Source organism: Salvelinus fontinalis, chromosome 13 (assembly GCF_029448725.1).
Source record: "Salvelinus fontinalis isolate EN_2023a chromosome 13, ASM2944872v1, whole genome shotgun sequence".
In the NCBI taxonomy this organism is placed as follows: Eukaryota; Metazoa; Chordata; class Actinopteri; order Salmoniformes; family Salmonidae; genus Salvelinus; species Salvelinus fontinalis.
In genome coordinates this window covers 44634422-44658844 of record NC_074677.1, presented here as the reverse complement: position 1 = coordinate 44658844, position 24423 = coordinate 44634422, and the positions used below count along the sequence as shown (strand labels likewise).

The following is a 24423-nucleotide window of genomic DNA, read 5'->3' as shown; positions in this document are numbered from 1 at the left end:
ATAACATATTCACTACATGGAACAACATAGTCCCCCCAAAAATGGTAAGGAAATTTGTTCTGAAGAGTCTGTCCTACTGTATATCTGAGAGATACACTGCTCAAAAAAATAAAGGGAACACTTAAACAACACAATGTAACTCCAAGTCAATCACACTTCTGTGAAATCAAACTGTCCACTTAGGAAGCAACACTGGTTGACAATAAATTTCACATGCTGTTGTGCAAATGGAATAGACAAAAGGTGGAAATTATAGGCAATTAGCAAGACACCCCCAAAAAAGGAGTGATTCTGCAGGTGGTGACCACAGACCACTTCTCAGTTCCTATGCTTCCTGGCTGATGTTTTGGTCACTTTTGAATGCTGGCGGTGCTCTCACTCTAGTGATAGCATGAGACGGAGTCTACAACCCACACAAGTGGCTCAGGTAGTGCAGTTCATCCAGGATGGCACATCAATGCGAGCTGTGGCAAAAAGGTTTGCTGTGTCTGTCAGCGTAGTGTCCAGAGCATGGAGGCGCTACCAGGAGACAGGCCAGTACATCAGGAGACGTGGAGGAGGCCGTAGGAGGGCAACAACCCAGCAGCAGGACCGCTACCTCCGCCTTTGTCAAAGGAGGTGCACTGCCAGAGCCCAGCAAAATGACCTCCAGCAGGCCACAAATGTGCATGTGTCTGCTCAAAGATCAAGAAACTATTTTATTTACTTTTTACATGTATTTATTCCCTTATTTTAAGCACTAAACTATTCACATATATACAGTGCATTCGGAAAGTCCTGTTGGAAGGTGAACCTTTGCCCCAGTCTGAGGTCCTGAGCGCTCTGGAGCAGGTTTTCATCAAGGATCTCTCTGTACTTTGTTCTGTTCTTTCCCTCGATCCTGACTAGTCTCCCAGTCCCTGCCGCTGAAAAATATCCCCACAGCATGATGCTGCCACCACCATGCTTCACCGTAGGGATGGTGCCAGGTTTCCTCCAGACGTGACACTTGGCATTCAGGAGTTCAAAGAGTTCAATCTTGGTTTCATCAGACCAGAAAATTTGGTTTCTCATGTTCAGAGCGTCTTTAGGTGCCTTTTGGCAAACTCCAAGCGGGCTGTCATGTGCTTTTTACTGAGGAGTGGCTTCCGTCTGGCCACTCTACCACAAAGGCCTGATTGGTGGAGTACTGCAGAGATGGTTGTCCTTCTGGAAGGTTCTCCCATCTCCACAGAGGAACTCTGGAGCTCTGTCAGAGTGCCCATCAGGATATTGATGGGCCTTAACAAGGCCTTTCTCCCCAATTGCTCAGTTTTAGGAAGAGTCTTGGTGGTTCCAAACTTCCTCCAAACTTCTTCCATTTAAGAATGATGGAGGCCACTGTGTTCTTGTGGACCTTCAATGCTTCAGCCATTTTTTTGGTACCCTTCCCCAGATCTTTGCCTCGACACAATCCTGTCTCGGAGCTCTACCGACAATTCCTTCGACTTCATGGCTTGGTTTTTGCTCTGACTTGCACTATCAACTGTGAGACCCTATATAGACAGGTGTGTGCCTTTCCAAATCATGTCCAATCAATTGAATTTACCACAGGTGGACTCCAATCAAGTTGTAGAAACATCTCAAGGATGATCAATGGAAACAGGATGCACCTGAGCTCAATTTTGAGTCTCATAGCAAAGGGTCTGAAAACTTATGTAAATAAAGTATTTCTGTTTTAAATTTGTAATAAATTTGCAAAAATTGTTTATGCTTTGTCGTTATGGGGTATTGTGTGTAGATTGATGAGGAACATCTTTATTTAATTCATTTTAGGCTGTAACGCAACAAAATGGGGAAAAAGGGAAGGGGTCTGAATACTTTCCAAATCCACTGTACTACCATTTATTTCTTAAACTGGTACCAGGGACCTTAAGATGAGTCTTGTGGGCATCCTAGAGCAAAACTGAGAATACCATAGTGTTCATTAGAGTCTCAGCTTTCCACAGAGGTGTCATAATAGTAGGCCAAGCAGTATGGACGCTACAGACCAATCTTCAGGATGTCTCATGGTCGACAAACACCGCTCTAGCTCTGCCACCTTTCACCGCAGACGGGCAATATCGGTGGATGTGGTGGATTGAGACGCAGCCCATGCAAAAATCTCTAGCTTAAACAGACTTTGATGGGGATTTTTTATTAAGTTAATTCGATTTCTGCGGGGGCATGGAAATTGTAGGCCAAGGTTAATATCTCACCTATTAAGTTATGCTCTTTATGTGACCATTAGTTGAAAAACTATTTTTATATCAAGTGATCTAAGAGAAACCTGCCCTTTGGTCATATTCAGCAGTGCACAGGCACATCACTCTGAATGCTATAGGAAGACATTTCGTTCAAAGCAATGTATTAGGGTTTTAAGGATGCTGATGCTTCTCTATCATGTGGACTAGATAACTGTGTATCTGTATGTTATATTTCTACAAACACAAATACTCTGAGTGAAGATGCTTTTCATGAAAGTGGAAGTCCAAATAACTACTTACCCCATTTTCAGGTTTGGGATGCTGTCAATCATTCCATGTGAATGTTACTGAGAGTCACCCCGCCTATCTCATGGCAGACTGAGATAACGAGCAGAAAGTCCTACCGAGCATAAAACATATAAGAAAGGCCCACCTCAACACATCAACAGGAAAACACACGGTCTCTAGTTGTAATCTCTTTATTCACTTTCGGGATTTTGCACAAACAAAAAAAAAAAAACGAATGAAATACACAAAAAAGTTGTACAGAACTGATTCTGTTGCATACCGTACACACAATAAGTGTCCGAGTGAATAACCAGCCATTAAAAACCAACCTAGAATCCCCTTTTGTTCATAGCAAAAAGATCCTATACTAGAGAAGAAAAAAAAACATATTCACAACTTCTATTCAAAAAATGACAGTATATACAGTGATTCATCATACCTCCCTATCATTGAAGGCAGTTAACACAGAGAACTTGTTCCTAGAGTGAAGGAAGTGCTTGAGTCATTCAGTGAGTTAAAACAAAACAGTCTCTCTGTCAGGAAGACGGAAACGTATTATTTTAGTGGCATCGTAAGTGTCGAATACTCCTAGATGGTTTCCCGGACCCAGATTTAGCCTACTCCGAGTCCTCAACTAAAAAAACCTTGCTTCATGAACAACCTCCATTCAAAGTGCTTTTTAGTCTAGGGCTAGGCTTAAGGTTTCTACAAGCTTCACTCTGTCGATCGACATGCATGCATGTGCAAGGAATGAGTCTGTTTTTGAATGGGGCAGTGCGCACTTTTGTCCACATCGTCGTTGTGTTCCACCCAGAGAGGAAGTCCGCCTTGTTTAATGTACATCCACTAGGGCGGCAGGAATTCGTCCCTCCATGTTCAACAATAGGTACAGAAACTCAGTACTAGTGGGAAGGCTATAGAAAAGGTAGCCGACAGTACTGTCTGGAAGAATGCTTAACTGGCTGGAAGAATGCTAAACATTGATAAGGTCATAAGAGAGGAGAGACAGATTCCATTCAGAAAGACAGACACAGAGTATAAAACCAACTGGGGATTTGCCCATACTGATATGATTTAAACCCTTTACTACAGTTATTACATAGGTATAAGGGCAACTTAGGGTAAACAATTACAAGCCTTACAACTATCAAAGGCCAAAAGGTCAGCCAATCATATCTGACAGGTAAAAACAACTGACAGCAGAAAGGGAAAGTTCCCTGGACACCAATGGAGATTCTCCATTTATTTAGTTTTTTTAGTCCGGAATTAGGCTTCATCTGTATCCGGGAAACCACCCCTAAATGTATGTCCACTGCTTTGACCGATATGTATGAATGTGCCCTCATGTATAAAAATCATGTCAAAAAGTGTCCATCCAGCTTCATTGTGTTAATGAATCATTACTGTGACTAATAGTGTAATAAATGTGACATTTCTGTGGAGGGGTTGGGCATTGTCTCATATCCTGCTGCCAATATCTTTGAGCATGATAACCTGTATGAAACATGTTCTCTAATCGTTTGGCACACACACACACACACACACACTCATTCAACTCTTATCAGGCTACAATACATAATAAAAAAAACAACTGATTTGTAAATATCAAAATCTGCATGGGGACGATTCTAATTTCAAAGTAATGCGGTTCCCTAATGTCTTTTGAGCTGTAGTAAATTCAACTCAGTAATTATTATACATAAATAGTGAGGCTGCAGGACAAGACTAGTTAACATTACGACATAATAAATCAAAAATAAGAAGTTATAATACATGCATGAACTGTTGAACAAACTATTTGAAGATGAAACTGGAAATAGATGTGGGATAATGTCATGTTGCGAGCCCCTATCAAAGAGGTTTGTCTCCGTGGTTACAGAAAGAAATAATAAACATGGCTAAACGCTCCAGGCTCTCAGGCACCCGAATAGAAACGAGTTATTATGAATGTAAGCGTTTTCCAGAGTATCCTGTTGATTCGTCACGAAGATATATGTTACCATATAAGGAAGCTCATGTGACTTGAAAGTATTACCCAACATTGTCATGATTGGGTATGAAATTTCAACTGCAGATGTGTAAAAAAAAATAATAGTCAAGTATAGATGTCAATAAATTCTTAGCTTTTTCAGAAACACACACAACAACACACTATACACAACTATATATACAGGCATACAATGTGCATCCATTATTACGTGGGGCAATTGGAGGCTGGTCGTCCATGGCCCGCTATTTCTTTGAAAGTCCATACCTCCCGATAGTAGTGACATCAGGAGCAGACATTTTGATCATTGTATTGTTGTAGATGGTGTAAAATATTTCATGATAAGGAGTTTTGAAAAGGAGGATTAGTCCGTCAGTCAGGCAGTCCATCCGCAGCCCTAATGCAGTGCAGTGCAATGCATTCTGGGGGCTTCAGGATGATGTCCCTCAGTTCTGGTGATGCTTCAGGTGGGCGTAGCGTGTGTGCGTGCGTGTGTGTGTGTTTAGTTTTGGTGGCGCTTCATGTGTAGGGCCAGGTGATCTGAACGGGAGAAACAACGACTGCAGGCCACACACTTGAAGGGCTTGGCTCCCGTGTGTTTACGGTAATGTCGAGTCAGCTCGTCAGAGCGGGCGAAACGCCAGTCACAGCCCTCCCAGCTGCAACGGTATGGTTTCTCTCCTGAAACAGAGAGAGAGAAGACATAAATACACTGTCTGTCCTATGACTATGGGTATGTCAAAACTGGTGAAGCCTGTGCGGCTGTTAAGACAGGGATGTGTGACACTTTCTAATGTGACAGAGAGAGAGCAGAATATCCTGTACAGTTGTTTTGAGAAAGAGATGAGAGTTATAGACTATTCTTCATTTCACTATTTTCATTTATTTCACAACTGTGTTGGCAGTGATGTCTTCAACAGGGTGTGGTAAACATACTGCCAAACACACTGTTCACACACACCAGTGGGCATGTTAAAGCAGGTACATCCCCGACCAACATCTGGCTATTCACTCAAAGAGTATTATATGGGTTCAGCGTAAACTCATGTTGAATGGATACTAAATGTAAGCTTTGATAAGATTTTGATGTTGACACACAGGAAAAAATTTCCCCAGGGGGGACAGAAAGAGAAAGAGCCCGAAAGGACCCAAAACTGTTGCCCTAGAGTTATGAATATCTTCCTAAATAAAACTCCAAAGCAATAAATGGATGGATAGATCGATAGAGCAAGATCAACTTAATAAAAACACATTTTCTATTGACTACTTCAGGGGCCTTTTAAAGTGACAAATAAAGTAACGATTTCTTGTGACGGGGAATAGAAGCTTGTTTTGCGCAACAAGGGAGGGGCAATTGAATGCAAGCTTTACACCGAAAAAATGAAGGTAAAATTTAAATTGTTGAAACATTTGTTTTACGCTCAACCCGTTCAGTTTTCCACAACAAAACACCAGAAAATGACCCAAAAGGGAAGAGCCAGCTCACCTGCTTTTACTTTGTGATTTTACTATTTTAGATGTTCAATGTTTCTTTTGAAGCAAATATTTGGAAAGGTGTAGTTTCACCATATTAAAAACAGTTCACTTAACAGGGTGGATCATAAAACAAGGGACAGACATTACATGTGATTAGATGGAATCACTAGGAAATAAATAATAATCTTCAGAAATTACTTTGTTAAAAGCAACACAATAACTAGGGCTTGACAAGGATGGTGGACACTTTTATAATGCAATATCGGTGCACAATTTCTACTTAAAATGTCAAATAATTTCTGTGGAACGATCCAAAAGCCAATAAGATTAAATGGTTTTGCAGTATCGTGTCAATAAATCGAGCGTTCTTACTTTTGAAAAAGTATGCTCACACCCTTATTTACTTGAATCCGTTCCTCATGTGCGTTCATGAGTGTGTATGTTGAACACCATTCGATCACCCTGTTAAACTGTGTATTTTTAATTGATTTTTAATTGAACCTTTATTTAACTAGGCAAGTCAGTTAAGAACAAATTCTTATTTACAATGACGGCCTACCCCAGCCAAACCCTAACCTAGACGACGCTGGGCCAATTGTACGCCGCCCTCTGGTTTCACATGTGAGGAGAATAACACTATTTCACCCCCAAATGTTAATTTGCAATTCCACATGTGAGATTTATATTTTCAAATGTACATTTTTTTCACATATGAACTTGCAATTCCACATGTGAAAGTGAGATTTTCCCGTGTGGAGTTTTCTTAAATGTGAAACTCCAAATGTAATTTTCACATGTTCATGCTTTTCAAATGTGAACTTGCAATTTCACATGCGAGGTGAAAACATGCTCTTCCCCTGTGAGGTGAAAACATGCTCTTCTCCTCACATGCGAACAGGTGGTTTTAACATAATTACTGTTGAAAATATAGTTTCAACTTAAGCTCAACTTGCAAAAACAGCCATTTCAACTACACATTTCACATGTTTTTGTTGTCGTAAGGGAGGACGCCATGAGTACTGATTAGATAGAGAGTATTACTCATTAAAAACAGCTAATTGACAATCACTACTGAAGCAGGGGCCCAGAGGGTTATGGGGGCATTGGGTGAGAGGGGTCAGGGGTGGAGGGTGAGGTATGTGTGCGTTTTGGGGTGTTCGAAAGCATCACCTCTCCCTCCTTGCCATTATTATGGCATTGGTAAACAATATAATGAGATAGCCCTGCACATACAGGCCCACAGATCAAACATGTTGCCTGCTTCCCAAATCGCACACTATTCCCTATTTAGTGAGGTACTTTTAAAAAGGGCCCATAGGGTTTTGGTCAAAAGTAGTGCACTATATAGGGAATAGGGTGCCATTAGGGATCAAATCAGACAACGTCTGCATCTCAAAACAAGCTAACAGAGGGTCAGGTGCAATTGGTTGTTCTCCAAAACACAGGTTAGGGCTGTGATACTGTGAATGTCGCTGAGGCCTAGATAAGGGAGCTGTTTAACTGACAGCATCACAATAATACACTTCAGCTATTTGGTCAGGTGGCAGTTGTGCAACGGTTGAGTTTTTTATCAGCCTAACATTGCCACATATTGCACGTACGTAGAACACACACACACACACACACTTTTCTCTCCCGAAGAGCCATTGTCTGTTTTATGATGGTGCCTACACGGTTTTACTGAAAGACAGCAAACAGTCCCAGCTCTCTGTGAAGCCCATAAACCATCCACGGGACATCCTTTGTGAGCCTCGCAGCTTTATAAACTGTTGATGTTTGTTAAGAGGGCAGGGGGCCTCATCAGCTAGATACAGTGCATTTGGAAAGTAGTCAGGCCCCTTGACTTTTTCCACATTTTGTTACGTTACAGCCTTATTCTAAAATTGATTCAATTGTTTTTTTTCCCTCATCAATCTACACACATATCTACACCCCATAATGATGAAGTAAAAACAGGTTTAATTCAAATGTATATATATTTAAAAATAAAAAAAATATTCCATTTACATAAGTATTCAGACCCTTTACTCAGTACTTTGTTGAAGCACCTTTGGCAGCGATTACAGCCTCGAGTCTTCTTGACACTATAAACTTGGCACCCCTGTATTTGGAGAGTTTCTCCCATTCTTCTCTGTAGATCCTCTCAAGCGCTGTCAGGTTGGAGGGAGAGCATCTCTGCACAGCTATTTTCAGGTCTCTCCAGAGATGTTCAATTGGCCACCGGCCCAAGCTCCCAACTGCCAGGCCACCAACCCTCCAAAAAAAGACTCCTCTCCCTTCATTCCCCACGCCCAACCCACTATCCTCCAATGCACCAATAACCAACAAAATTATCAAAAGAGAAAAACTAAGGAGAAGAAACAGGAAAAAACAAACAAATCAAAAACAAAAGACATCAAGGAGAGCAAAAATCAAAACAGTAAGGACAACTGTATACGTTTGACTGCATGTGTGGCACTATTTACATGTGTGTGTGTGTGTGTGTGTGTGTGTGTACGTGTGTGTGTTTGAATAGGAGCGTATGTGTACACGCGTACAAGCACCTGCGCGGCATCAGCCTCAGGCAAACAGGCACCGGATGTAACAGCGTTGCCCCTCAGTGTCATTCAAACTTACTTTTTGTTTTGTTTATTTTGACTTTATTTTTTACTTTTATCTTTGACCGTCTGGCCACTCTACCACAAAGGCCTGATTGGTGGAGTACTGCAGAGATGGTTGTCCTTCTGAAAGGTTCTTCCATCTCCACAGAGGAACTCTGGAGCTCTGTCAGAGTGACCATCGGGTTCTTGGCCACCTCCTTGACCAAGGCCCTTCTCCCCCGATTGCTCAGCTCTAGGAAGAGTCTTGGTGGTTGCAAACTTCTTCCACTGAAGAATGATGGAGGCCAGTGTGTTCTTGGGGACCTTTGATGCTGCAGACATTTTTTGTACCCTTCCCCAGATCTGTGCCTCGACACAATCCTGTCTCTGAGCTCTACGGACAATTCCTTCGACCTCACGGCTTGGCTTTTGCTCTGGCATGCACTGTCAACTGTGGGACCTTATATAGACAGGCGTGTGCCTTTCCAAATCATGTCCAATCAATTGTTGTTGTTTTTTTATACATTTGCAAAAATGTCATTATGGGGTATTGTGTGTAGATTGATGAGGAACATGTTTTATTTCCTCCATTTTAGAATAAGGCTGTAACGTAACACAATGTAGAGAAAGGGGTCTGAATACTTTCCCAATGCACTGTAGTACTGTAGGCTACTCTGCTCCGACACACCAATACCATTTGCTTGCCAAGAGTACTTACACCTCTGAACATGATTTGCAAACTGAGAGCGCACTGATTTTGCATGTAGAATCGGGTGAAAAAGGGGTCTTTCCACTTGATTTCAATCACTTTTTGACCTCACCCCTACTGATTTGAACAAAACTTTTTATACATATTTGCCCGTACTAAAAGTGGTAAGAAAGTAACTTTTTGGACTTGAATGCCAAAACGTTTAGAAGTTAGAGGTCCTCAAAGTTGACCCATTTTGTATACCCATGTCTTCATGACTGGAAAAGATAAACGGTCATTTAAAAATGGTATCACAAACAGGGGTGTCAAACTATTTAATATTTTTTTTTTTTTTAAATGACAGAGTCGGGTTCGAATCAAACCCACTGCCCTTTTGACTCGGAGATACGTCTACTTTTGATGCATTCATTCCACGTGGTTCCAAGGTTAAAACAGAAACAGCTCAAAGGTTAACAGTTTTATTCCCGAGTGCTTAAGGTTCGGGCTATGGTTTGGGGAAGGCCTACAAAAAAACGATAAAAAAACGACGTGCCTGAGTATCGTCAGTATTCATAGCGTTCTTAGTGCTTGCTAGAGCGTCGGGAACTTCCTTTGCTCAGTGGTCTAAGCAGCGCGCTCCGCCTCTCATCCCCACGAGTGCTAGGAGATCTAGTGACCAGCCTGAGCCTAAATTAGGCCCACGAGTTAATTACATTTATTTCAATGTTTTCAAGACGTAAAAAGAATAGTCTAATAATTTACAGGGTCAGCTCAACAAAATCATTTTTGTACAGGCACAAATGCATAAACATCTTGACAGCTTTACAAAATCAAATATTAACACAACACAGGCTTACAATCCACACCAAAGACCCGAACTATATCGACAAATCTCCCATAGCCTAACTATAAAACGTGGGTCAGCATCCACACTGGAGGAAAGTTTATCATACTACAGTAGGCCTACACCTGTCAATCAACTGATGGCCCAAATCTGCTCATCAACTCAGCCACGGAAACACATTATTATGGGTTTTCACACCTTTCATTGGCTAACGGGAGACCTACAGAATGTTCCCTATTGGAATAGAATCCGATAACAAGGGGCCTATTGCAACCATCGATGGCACTAGATTATCATCAGTTGATCTCTCTTGAAACAGACAACGTGTGCATCTCAATGGGCTGCAATCTGAGGCTGGTATCTCTAATGAAATTATCCTCTGCAGCAGAGGTAACTCTGGGTCTTCCTTTCCTGTGGCGGTCCTCATGAGAGCCAGTTTCATCATAGCGCTTGATGGCTTTTGCGACAAGCACTTGAAGAAACTTTCTTTCACTATTCCTGATTGGCTGACCTTCATGTTTTAGAGTAATGATGGACTGTCGTTTCTCTTTGCTTATTTGAGCCGTTCTCTCCATAATATGGACTTGGTTTTTTACCAAACAGGGCTATTTTCTGTATACCACCCCTACCTTGTCACAACACAACTGATTGGCTCAAACGCTTTAAGAAGGAAAGAAAGTCCACAAATTAACTTTAAACCAGGCACACCTGTTAATTGAAATGCATTCTAGGTGACGACCTCACGAAGCTGGTTGAGAGAATTCCAAGAGTGTGCAAAGGGTGGCTACTTTGAAGAATCTCAAATATATTTTGATTTGTTTAACTGATTTTTGGTTACTACATGATTCCATGTGTTCTTTTATAGTTTTGATGTGTTCACTATTATTCCACAATGTTGAAAATAGTACAAATAAAGAAAAACCCTGGAATGAGTAGGTGTGTCCAAACTTTTGACTGGTACTGTATATGATGGTGTGCATAGACATTATGGGCCGTATATGAATAGAAAAGGTGTGTACAGCAGCAGTTATATAGGATAGGCCTTGACTAGACTACAGTAGATACTTATGAAGTGGGTAAATGCAGCAGGAAATATCTCAGAAACAAAAGAGACATCTGTACATGGTGAACTGCCAGGTATGCCTCAGTCACACACACAATGGGCCATATTTGAAAAGAAAATATTTACAAAAGAAGAGGCCATATGGTTAAGTATCTAGTGTCTAGACTTAGTAGTTCCCAAGACATGTGAGCGACATGGAGCCGTATGTATCAGGAGACTCAGAGAGGGAGTGCTGATTTAGGATAGACCTGCCATACAGCCCCAGGTCTATCATTGACTGGTTGGATGACTGAGAGTGAAATCAGATTGTAGGCTACTCAGAGCTTGGATACGTTCCATCATGGCATCCAACAGGTTATTTTCCCCAGATTCTACTGTATCTTCATTCTGTTTTGTCGCTCATCCTCTGAATGAATAATCCCTAAAATTGTCAGCCTTTAGGTGTCCATTTACAGAAGTGACTACATCGAAACTGCTTCTCTCTTTTCCTTATCCCAGCTCCCCTCCCCTCTTTTCTCCCTCCTCCCTGCTCCTCCCCTCTTTTCTCTGAATAGGGAGTGAAAAGCAGGAGGAACAGGTTTTGGCCCAGTCCACCACAACTGTGTTTTCTCCCTCCCTCCATTCCTCTCTGTTTCTCTGTGCTGGGGGAAACCTGGTATGGCTTGCATGGGCATGCATTAGCACAATAAGAAAACATCTGTTAAGAAAGTTTAGAACACTCTCTCTCTCATCTGTCTCTCTTCTTTCCCCAGTCCATAGTGCCTCCATGTTTTTGCTTTGGTCTCAAGCCTTCGACATAACCAATATAGTCTCATTATGGCCTCCTTATTCAGTACTGTACACGTGCATGTGTCTGTGTCTGTCTGTCTATTGGTGTAAGTGTACAGAGGAAGTTACTCTTTCTTACCTGTGTGTGTCCTTTGGTGTGCTTTCAAGTGAGAGCTCTTTGTGTAAACCTTGGTGCAGCCTACAAGGGAAAAGAGATGTATCACTGCACTGACAATGGAGCAGTATTCAACATTGACCTCTACGGTATTTCATTTCACCATGTCTCGGTAAGCAAACTAACAGAATTATGAAACTCATCTCCTGTATCTGTGACCATACACGGTTTAGTCTTTAGCACATTAGCTAAAGACTAAGGGCACTTTGGGAGCATTTATTCATTCATTCATTCATCCAGTATCAGGGGGCTCACCTGGGAAGTCACAGAAGTGGATCCGTCTCTTCTCCAGCTCTGGGTTGTTCCGTCGGTTGTACCTGGGTCCCGTCAGCACCCCCTGTCCGTGGGCCATGAGCATGGAGTGGTGGGACATCTGGGTGACCTTCAATCCCAGCCTCGTGGAGGCCTGGTAGGGGGGAGGAGGGGTGAGCAGCTCTGCCTGGTTCTCAGGACTACCCGGCTGGGAGTTGGGGGGTGAGGGAGGTAGGCTGTGGGGCTGGGACTGGGGCGATGCGGTGGTGTGGTGGTGGTAGAAATGCTCCGGCATCGCAAACGACGAGTCACCACCGCCGTGACCCACCGTCATCAAGGAGACGCTGTTCAGGTTTATCATGGTTCTACCGTTGCTGGCTCCGCCGGTCCCTGGTTGGCTGCTGTGGGAGAGGGTCATTGTGAGGTCAGCTCCACTGACAGGAACAGGCATCTGGTAGACCTGTGGTTTCTGGGGGCCAATGTACAGCTCTGTGTGTGTGTCTGAAACTGGGTGGCCACCGGCGGCCATGTCGGGTTTGATAAACATGGTGTTGACGGTCTGGGGCATGCTGAAGACAGACGTGAAGTCAGGCAAGGTCTGGATGGTCTGTATGGAGCAGGGCACAGGCACATCCACACCCGGCTCTGTCTTGATGTGTTGGAGCAGGTGATTTTGGTGGGCCTGGTGCTGCTGCTGGTTAGGCTTGTTGGGCCGGTACAGGCCAGTGCGGAGGTGGGTGGTGTTGGGGAGGATGAGGTTGATGTTGACGCTGTACGGGGCCGTGTTGGGCTTCTCCTCTGAGAAGTACTCGTCCACCAACGAGGCGCTCTCCCTGCGGTTCTTCTTGTCTGTGGGGGCCATGGAGGGAGGGATGAGGAGGCTGCCTGGGGGCTGGGAGAGGTATTTCTCCATCTCCAACCGGATCTAGAGAGAGAGAGAAGGAAGAGAGAGTGAGCCGTGTTTCAATACAGAGCCAACGTTGAAAAGGTAGGCACTCACGCATCTAGGATGAGTCTCTTGTTGGGGTACGAATGCACTTTTTCATTCAATTTCTTTAAAAACCCTCTCAGCTAAACCTGTAGTTGCTTTTTATTGATTCTGTCACTGTGTGGGATTGTGTTGGTATAAAAGGTGGAAGGGACATGGCACAGGTACATAAGCTAGAGGTATCTGTCACTAACGTTTCTCAGTCTGTCTGGGTGTGTGTCAGTTAGAGAGACGCCAGGAGAACTGGTGGTACCAGGACTCGCTTCCTCCCAGCATCCAACTTCTCTCCCTTCCTTCCTTCCTCCCCCTTTCATTCCTCACATTCCAACCTACCAAATGGGGCTCACCGCCACGGAAGAATCAGAGGAAGGGAGGGAACGATGGAGTGAAAGATGTATGGAAAGACTGCCTTAAAATGTGTGCTGCTACAAGGTAACTTAAAAAGGGAAAAGATTTTTAAAAAGTAGACACAATACATAGTGTTTGTCCTTTAACGCAGAAAAGCCACCAGAAACAATTACACTGTAACTACTAGAGAGTGACTTTTGAGGCCCGGTCCTGTCTGTTTTTTAAAATGTTTTTCTCTTTCATTTATCATCTCTCTCTTCTCTCCCTCGTCTAGCCATGGCTTACTTAGCCTTCTGCCAGTCCTACAGGACATGTCTGTGCAGGGTGCAGTGCTAGCTAGCTAAGTAAACAAACAGCCAAAACAAAGGTGAGGGCATGAGAAAGAAGGAGCGAACACAAACACTACACTGCCTCCCCTGGCAGTTATAAATAGAACAGAGAGAACGAATTTGATTCTACCAGAGATGTCATGGGACAGCTAGATCATTTCAGATTACAGAGGGAGAGGAAAGAGATGATACATGAAAGAGAAAAACTGAAAGTTCTCCAAACTAAACCATCAGCCCATTGTAACTATAGATGATTGACTAGCTTTTCATTTAGATACTATGTTTTACCTAAGGGCTTGGTAAAATGAATCCCAAGAAGCAAAACGAGGACTTATTAAGCTAGTACTATTTTACTGGGAAAGTTACAAATGAATGCCAGCTAAATAAAGAACCGTAGCCTAAATCAAATGTGCTGCAACTCAAACACACCCCTTTCGGTTCTATGAGTTACTGAGGCCAAACACTGGAGCACAAAGAGCCAATCCAAGGCAAAGCCCAGCCAATTGGTTGTGTACAAATGATTCAATGAGCTGTTGATATATTGAGGCTCTATCCAGCTGTACATAATGGCTAACCCAACAGCAGGTACAATGAAGGGGAGAGGACATTTCATCAGGCCTATTATACCTCCACAGCTATTTGAAGTGCCAGCTATGTCAACACTGGCTGCATTATATATTTCCCAATCTCTTCCCTAGCAACCCGAGTGTTGATGTGTTTTTATACACACACTCTTGAAGGCCTATCGTTTTATGGGCACTTCAACCTGTGTGTGTGTGTGTGTGTGTGTGTGTGTGTGTGTGTGTGTGTGTGTGTGTGTGTGTGTGTGTGTGTGTGCGTGTGTGCGTGCCTCCAGAATATAAATGGGCCATTTATCACTAGTGAACCCCACCGTCTCTCTCAAGCACCTCTGCCCCACAGTCCCTTCTGACATCAGTGCAATCTGACCAGGGAGAGAAACTGAAACGTAAAACCAAGTATTTAACTGGAAAATGGCTTCTTTTTATTTGTATTGAGAGCTCCTTTTCAGGACAGGGCACAAACGGGTCTTGTGTTATTCGGGTGCCTGGCAGGCAGGCTAACCCAGCGCCCTTGGCAGTGTCCCCCCTCTGGCCTGAGCACAGGGGGTTGGTGGTGCCTTCATTGGGGAGGACGTGCTTGTGGTAATGACTGGAGCGGATTCAGTAGATTGATATTAAATACATCAAACACATGGTTTCCAGGTGTTTGATGCCATTCCATTTGCTCTGTTCCCGCCATTATTATGAGCCGTCCACCCCTCAGCAGCCTCCACTTGGCCTGAGTGCCCTGGATCCTGTTCATTAGGCAACAAATGGAAGAAAACATACTGACATCGGGAGGGACTTACAATAAGAAGCGTTGATTTTCTGTTGCAAAATGTTGTCAAACTTTTTCTGCTGTGTGTTCAAATGAACACAAACCTGGCTCCTCTCCTTCTACCCTTACCCCTCTCGCCACCTCCCCTCTCGCCAACTCTTCTGTCCATCCCCTTTGTATCAGAAGAAGAATGGAGTACCGCTAAACCCTGGCCCAAGACTGAGTCTGTTAATGATTGTAGACCAGACAACTGCTACACGCCAAAGCCCAGATAACAGAGAATAGGAGGGAAGAGAAGAAAAGAGTCAACTTCTTATCAGCTCTTTTCTGGGTTATGGGGTAGAGTCAGGGTCTACGTCCCAAATGGCACCCTATTCCCTACATAGTACAGGGCCCATAGGGCTGGTCAAAAGTTGTGCACGATGTAGGGTATACAGGGTGCCATTTGGGATGCACCCAGGGGGGGTTTTCACACTTAATGACCATGACTGTGATTTTGAGTTCAGATATTTAGCTTAGATATTAAACTAAAGTCAAAATACCAGCCAAGTCAATACTGTGCAATGAAAGATGACTAATGTCACATTTCATACCACGTCACCAAGGTTAACTATGAGTAACTATAGCAACTATGCCGTCCAACAATACGATAATGCAATAAAAATGCCTTTCAGACCATTGTTAGCCATGCAAATCTATCTGCAACTAATATCTACATCAGCATCCAACAACACCACTCAAGAGTTCCTTGTGGCCAATAGACTGTCGTCCTCCCTACCTGCTCAGAAGTCAGGGGTCAGGATATCCCACAGACAAATGGTTCTGTCTCCTCACTAATGATCCTTTCTTAAAGGGAAATACCTGAAATGTGTCTTCTGCATTTAACCCAACCCCTCTGAACCAGAGAGGTGCAGAGGGCTCCCTTAATCAACATCCACCGTGCCTGGGGAACAGTGGGTTAGGAAATGGTGTGTATGTTTCCTGGGATCATCTCCATAAACGATGACTGATAGCCATGGTGTGGGGGGGGGGGGGGGGGGGGGGGGGTGAGAGAGAGAGAGAGAGGGAGAACCTTTGATACCGAAATTATGTTTTATGGCTACTGGCATGATGATAAGACGGGTTGTTTTGGCTTTTTTAGGACCGTCACTTTGAGGACAATCAGTCATCGTGGTTTGTGAAAAACAATGTAGTGTCATATGAGTATTGTTGAGGTTTCCCAAACTCGGTCCTGGCACATGTTTGGTGTTTTCCCTAGGGCACAAAAACAAAATGTGTACCCAGAGGGCACCCCAGGATCGAGTTTGGGAAACCTAGACTTAGACTGCTGACCAGTAGTGTAAAGTACTTAAGGAAAAATACTTTAAAGTACTACTTAAGTCGTTTTATGGGGTATCTGTACTATATTTGACTATTTATATTTTTGAGCACTTTTACTTCACTACATTCCTAAAGAAAATAATGTACTTTTTACTCCATACATTTTTCCTGACACCAAAAGTACTCGTTACATTTTGAATGCTTAGCAGGATAGGAAAATGGTCTAATTTAGGCACTTATCAAGAGAACATCCCTGGGTCATCCCTACTGCCTCTGATCTGGCAGACTCACTAAACATAAATGCTTCATTTGGAAATTATGTCGGAGTGTGCCCCTGGCTATCCGTAACAAAAATTATATATATATATATATATATACACACTGTATATATATACTGTATATATTCCGTCTGGTTTGCTTAATATAAGCAATTTGAAATGACATACTTTTGATACTTAAGTATATTTTTGCAATTACATTTACTTTTGATACTTAACTATGCTTAAAACCAAATACTTTTAGACTTTTACTCAAGTAACATTTCTATTAAGGTATCTTTACTTGTACTCAAGTATAGCAATTGGGTCGTTTTTCAACCACTGCTGTTGACTGGTGGTGGTGACATACAGTCTGGTCAAAGAAAGTCAAAGCGTTGGGACTTGTTTAGACTGGCCATGGAGTATGAATATTGAGACGTATGGGAAACCACTGTGACTGGTAATGAAATGTGTTGTCTGGCCACAGAGTTTGACTGGTAGTGTAGCATAGTCTGGCCATATACCGTCTGTTAATTGACAGGGCTGATGACACAAAACCCCAAACAGAGAGAGGAGAGATTCATCAATACACAAGTGAGTGCTTACACTGTCTACACTGTGAACCTTCATAAAGCCACAAAGGATTCAGTTGGTTTTAGAGAAGGATTGCCACAGCAGGCTGGAAACACACAGCATTCAAATCAATCAATTAACCAAACTACATTTTACACAAAAAGAGAATAGCAAGGAGATAAACTCATCTTTAACACATCAAACACCAGCACACTTGGGAAGCGAAACGCTTTCAGCGAGCATTCTAACAAGTGTTCAACGTGGTCATGGTAAAGTCGACGCACTGCAGTAGATAGGTAGGTACTGTAAGCCTATCATGTCTAGTATCAAGCATCTAGTCGACTTACTACAGAGAGCGTGATCTGTGTCCCACCATGATGATAAGGCACTGGAGCGAGCGTACCATTGAATGGCTGCTCGTGGGGAAACACCCCCGGCATCACCCCTGTTGGTGCAACTCCCTGGTGCTTTGTTTACCCACAATACAACTCACCTCTCATCTCAATGAGACAGCGCAAATCTCCTGCTCAAAATAGAAATGTCCACTTCTCAAGATTCTGACTGATCGAGTCTAAAAATATGAGATAAAAACACATGCTGGATAGAATATATACAACAACACACAAATAAACATCAATGTATCAATGAATGAAACAGATGAATTTAAAAAGTAATACACCGTTCCCTCCAAACACTTTTGCTTTCCTTTCACTAGCTAGTGTAGTTATATGGATGTGTGCCAGAGGTGACTGTTGGAGAATGGGGCAGACCTGTAGACCCGATGCAAATGGGCTGTATTGCATTAGCAGTCAAATGGCTAGTCAAACTAAACCCCACTGACTATCTGAAAAGTGTGTCTAAATGATGTCTCTAAAGTTACCTATTTAAGTCTGACTGTGACCAAAAACAACAAATCGGGGAATTTAGAGCGATAGGTCCAAATTCTGTCTCTAAAGTTCCTTCATTCCTCTGTAATTATTGCGCAGGTACAGGTAACCGCATCAATATATCTACAAATCCCATGTAACTAAATGGCGTCCGTGCAACCGGGCGGCATTTTCTATAGGTCTTTACACAATGGAACTACAGCGCTTCATTAGATCGGATCAGGTCACTGGAATACCATTTTGACTTGAGCACATTCAACCGCAGTGACGGGAGGTTCATAACAGTAGCCAACTACAGAGAAACGTAGGCTCATCCATCAGCTTTTCTCCCCTGGCCTGCAGTTACTTTCCCTGGCTTGGTATTGTATCATCCACCTCCTGCCCCGAGCAGTATAGAGATAGATTAGGGATAAACGCCCTAGTTTTTTTTTGGTTTCGTTCATTTGATCATTTAAAACAACGTACACGTACTAAATGATTTAAGAATCATTGAGGATAAACACAAGAAAGTGTGCAACTTATTTCTAATGTAATCCTCTTCCGTGATAGCATTTGGCAAGTTTGGTATATGTGTCAGGACAAAGCAAATGGAGCAGCCTAACTAACAGCCCCATAGAGCAGGGCCCTGTACAGACAGGTCTAACTGCATACCGCTGTCACGACAGGCATGGCCACACTCTTAAAAAATGAAGAAGCTAGTTGGAACCAAATAAGCTTCTTGCCAGCGATGCCATAGGGGAACTGTTTTAGGGTCTCTGAAGAACCATGAATTGGATGGTTCTTTGAAGAACCATACAAATATCTCAAACCATAAATAATTCAGCCCTCCAGGACCGGATTTTAATAGCCCTGCTTTAGGGTTTTAAGCCTTATTTGAATATTTCCCAGGATGCCTTTCGAGTGAATTTTAGCGTGACCAGTATCACCCATGACTGTGTTTCCTAGGGACAGAGGAATGGTTGCTGCATTAATTCATGTTTAGTCATGTGGCCTTCACCAAGTGAAATTCAAGTGAATATGTTGTCATTAAAATGAAATTCCTAGGCCTCAAATTCCAGACAGAAATTCTTAGGCCTTCAAAATATGGTTTAAGGGCCTAGTTTTACCCTAATACAGTGGCCTGAAACTCATAGTTTACAGGTCACATCAGGCCTGCAAGTCATACTATGATGATTTGCCAAGTGATGTGTAAATCCTATTGGAATCCAGCCAGAGTAGGGATATCCAACATTTAGATATATTTTTTAGGACTGCCAGGGTTAGGAAGACTAAGATATGAGACTACCTTAAACATCTAAACTGAAACAACCAATTCAATTCAATTCGCTTTATTGGCATGACGTAACAATGTACATATTGCCAAAGCTTATTTTGGATATTTACAATATAAATAAAAATGAGAATAAAAAATGTCAACGGAACAACAATAACCAAGGGACAAAATAACCATACATTCAACAATAACAATAAGCATACAGTAGAGTACATGTGCAGGTTGATTGGTCTGTCAGACACTGTCCCTCAACTTATGGCAGGCAGCAATGTAGTGCGCAGGCAGCAATGTAGTGCACTGCCAACCCACAGCTCTCTGCGTACTCCCCCAACAGGACGGGTAGCCTATCCTCATCAGAGAGGTAACGGGTACAATGAGTCCACGTAATAGTTTAGAAAAATTGATGTTATTTATATGTGAGTAGCATAAGATTAATTAATGAATAAATGTACATGCAAAAACATAGATAAAAATCAAACAATTCTAAAAAACCATCCTGCATGTAACGTCCTGACCAGAGTTCTTATGTGTTTTGCTTGTTTAGTGTTGGTCAGGACGTGAGCTGGGTGGGCATTCTATGTTGTGTGTCTAGTTAGTCCGTTTCTGTGTCCAGCCTAATATGGTTCTCAATCAGAGACAGCTGTCAATCGTTGTCCCTGATTGAGAATCATATATAGGTGGCTTGTGTTGTGTTGGGGATTGTGGGTGGTTGTTTCCTATCTTTGTGTTTTGTCTGCACCAGATAGGACTGTTTCGGTTTGCCACTTTTTGTTATTTTGTTCGTTGTAAGTGTTCACTGTTTTTGTTTAATTAAACATGTTGAGCACTGGCTACGCTGCGTGTTGGTCCGATCCCTGTTTCACCCCCTCTTCTAGTGAAGAGACGGAAGGCCGCCGTTACACTGCAACAGAGCATGCTAGGAAATATGATAATTCTGGCTGTGGTTTTGGTTCACCTATGGTTATTAACACCACAGAGTCTTCATTTAACCTTTTACAGTGTTATTTTAACTCTAGAATCAACACTAGAAATGTTACACTGAAAAATCAACACTAGTTCCACATAGCTACCTCAATTACCTCGTACCCCTGTACTAGTACTCCCTGTATATAGCCATGCTATTTTTACTCGTTACTGTTATTCACTGTGTATTTATTCCTCATCTCTATTTCTATTTGAATATTTATCTTTAACTCTGCATTGTTGGAAAAGGACCGGTAAGTTAGCGTTTCTCTGTTAGTCTACACCTGTTGTTTACGAAGCGTGGGACAAATAACATCCGATTTGATTGAGTTAACACTGCCCAAATTTGCTGTGTGCTATGAAAGGGACACATACATTCCAGATCCCTTTAGAGTTCTGAAGAATCATCGATGACCCTTCAACAACCCCATACTTAACTCAATGGTTCTTTGTCGGCCAGATTTATCCAAGGAACGTTAACAGCTGAGGAAAAATGATTTAAGAATCTCCAGTGCAGGGAAGGCAACATCATTAGACTGCCTTAAATCATCAATTCCTATATGACACCTCACACACAACCTCACACACACACCCTCTTAAAATCAGCAGGAAAGACAGATCATTGCAAGGCAAATTCAATTCTCACAATAAAGAAGGCACAATATGATGAGTGAGAACGTGGAGTATGTTGTCACTGCATGTGCAAATGCTGACTAATATTGGTAATAATAATATGGGCATATGTATAAGAAAAAAGTGGCCAAATTAAGGGTTTAATTCATCCGTTTGGTCTTGAACCATAAGAAAAATATTTGTCGCAGAGCTAAGTAAAATTATTCACTTTAAAACATGTCTCTGAGGCAAAATCGCCCTATATTTAGTTAATATGAACCCAGTGCCCTGTCCTTCAGGGAATGTGGGCATATATTAGAGAAACTAGCCTAATGACAGTGCCCTCTCTTGTTGATACAGTGGTGCCACGTTAATTACTAATAATGAATAGTAACTTAATCAACTTCATGAGTTCCATTTCAAAAAGTAAAACTATGCTTCTTGAACGTTTGATTGCAATATTGTCTGCAAGGAAATGGGCCATATTCCTATTATGTCTATCATTAGCCTAAATCCAACCATGAAGAAAGACAGTAAATGACAATCATAACTAGGTTAAACACACCAGGGGCTATATGTGATAACATAAATCCACATCAATTAACTGCTGTGAATTCTAAAGTGATCTCCTCGACCAAAACAGAGCATCAACGGTAACTGGACACCCTCAGATCCCATTCAGTGGTTGAGATTCAGCCAGATGTTGCTGGGGAAACACGACACCAGAAGGGGAACTGAACTACCTGCAGGGGGGGGGGGGGGGATCTGGGGTACACCTCACACACACCCTCTTAAAATCAAAATCAGCAGGAAAGACAGATCTTTGCAAGGCAAATTCAATTCTCACAATAAAGAACGCACAATATGATGAGTGAGAATCTACTGGGAACGTGGAGTATGTTGTCACTGCATGTGCAAATGCTGACCAATATTGGTAATAATAATATGGGCATATGTATAAGAAAAACGTGGCCAAATTAAGGGTTTAATTCATCCGTTTGGTCTTGAACCATAAGAAAATATTTGTCGCAGAGCTAAGTCAAATGATTAACTTTAAAACCCTATTCGCTTCTAGTGCACAGAGATAAAGTGCCAGCTAAATAAATACATATATTTATAAAACAATCTTCAAACGAATGAAACGCATTTATAATGAACAGACCTGACAAATCTTGAACAGAAAAAATAGGAATCAATTTGTAGGCCTATTCAACAACATTATTAGTAGGCTATGGAATCGTGCTTGCGTCGAGTAACGCGTGGGTAACAATGCTATAGGCTTTTCCATAGGCTAACTTTTTTGGAATATGGACAATGCTGTATATTGAATAGGCCTACATGTGCTCTTTCTCTCAAGAACAATAAAATACGTTATTCACTGTTTTGCATGACACGAATAGGTTTATTGTGATAGGAGATAAGCGAAGGACATCTGAATGGAACGATCCATTTCTATAGTTTTCGCATTGAGGCTATTTCTTGAGTGGGAGTGTCCCACTGTTCAACTGACTACAAAATATGAACCAGGAGAAGGGCGGAATACCGTGGAGCCCCTGGCCGCACCTGGGCTACCTCCACTGGGTTAAGATGTCATTCTCACCGCGGGTTTCACTTCCTCAAACACGGACGAGTCCTCTGCGCCGTCGGCTCCAGACATCCGCACAGGTTTCAGCTGCGTGAAAACAGCCCTCTCTTCTGTGTGTGGAGGATTCATGGCCAGTCCTATACTAGTTGCCATAGTTATCTCTCCGATAAAAACGTATTCAAATAGCGCTTCCTTTATAAATATAACTTATGTAAAGTACATATAGATTTGACAACTGTTGCGTGATAAGCGCGTCGTTGTCGGATCCAGGTGCGCGCAGTAATTCCAAATCCCTCACTGGCTCACAGGTCATTTAACCTGCGCTCAAGTAAGCCAAGTGAGACCTGGAAGTCATGATTGACAAAAACATTAGCCAATTCAAGCGAGGGAGTGTCCTCTACCCCAATCACCTGTGCCGTAGGTGTTTTTTCACGTGGGTGATGAGGAAACAACAGAATGGAGAAGGAGAGAGAAAGGGGAATGATGTTGCAAGAGCAAGCATGTTTTTTAGTTCATAAACAGCATATAGCCCAGTTTTAACATAGATATTTCACACACACGCGCACTCACACAAACGCACACACATATTTGTTTCCCTGAGGGTTTGTGTGTGTGCGTGTGTTTCAGTAGGAAGAGAAAAGCCAGTGAAACCTGAATCATAGTAAATAATGAACTGGCTGTCACAACATATTCATAGAAAACTGAAAATATGACCTTAAACATGGGCTAAAAAATGTCTGCTTCAGGACTCAGATAAATGTAACATAGTTCCTGTGAGAACGGACCGGTCTTAGAAAAGGATGGTGTTTATATTGCGTCGTAATAGTGGTAGATTGGCATTCTTGTGCTTTAGAATTGGAACACTGTAATCTAGAACGTGATGTAAATGCTGGCAGGGTTCTGATATAAACATGATACAAGAGGCACACATTTTTTTTTTTTTTTTTACTATAACCTTTATTTAACTAGGCAAGTCAGTTAAGAACAAATTCTTATTTACAATGACGGCCTACCAGGAACAGTGGGTTAACTGCCTTGTTCAGGGGCAGAACGACAGATATCTACCTTGTCAGCTCGAGAGTCGATCCAGCAACCTTTCAGTTACTGGCCCAACGCTCTAACCACTAGGCTACCTGCCGCCCCGAAGTCTAAGCCAAGACTTGGATTACACTTGGAATAGAACCAGGGATACATATGGTAAGAAGTTAATGCAGGTAAGAAGTTATACAGGTAACAGAGTAACTCGGGTAAGAGGCGACTAGTAACGGGAAGGAAGTTAACTTTGTTTGGCTGTCACTAGGTAAAGGCATCATCCTACTGTACAGGTAAGTCCTCCATCTACTGCATCTCCAGACAGGTGCATGATTTAATATCAAAATAATAATAATAAAATCAAAATAATAATAATAATAATAAAATAATAGGTAAATAAGGATCCACCATGTTCTGTTTGTCTGGGAAACCAATGTCTGTCCAGGTAAATTAATTATGCAAATACCAACTAGGGTACATACACAGCATAATGGCATGTGTTGTACACTGACTACACACATCATAAAGTAATGTCTATGCATAATAATGTAAGGTCATAGTATGTATTGTAGTTTTATCAGGTTGGTGAGCATC

General features: G+C 42.2%; 1 protein-coding gene across 1 annotated transcript; it reads right to left on the bottom strand.

Annotated features, from left to right (window-relative positions):
* Positions 1-2667: 2667 nt before the first annotated feature.
* klf5l (Kruppel like factor 5 like) lies at positions 2668-23104 on the bottom strand. Its single transcript, XM_055942995.1, has 4 exons — positions 22813-23104; positions 12328-13249; positions 12037-12096; positions 2668-5160 (listed from the first exon to the last, which is right to left on the bottom strand). Exons 1-4 carry the CDS (start codon positions 22948-22950, stop codon positions 4982-4984), a joined length of 1299 nt encoding a protein of 432 aa, XP_055798970.1. The 5' UTR covers positions 22951-23104; the 3' UTR covers positions 2668-4981.
* Positions 23105-24423: the final 1319 nt, after the last annotated feature.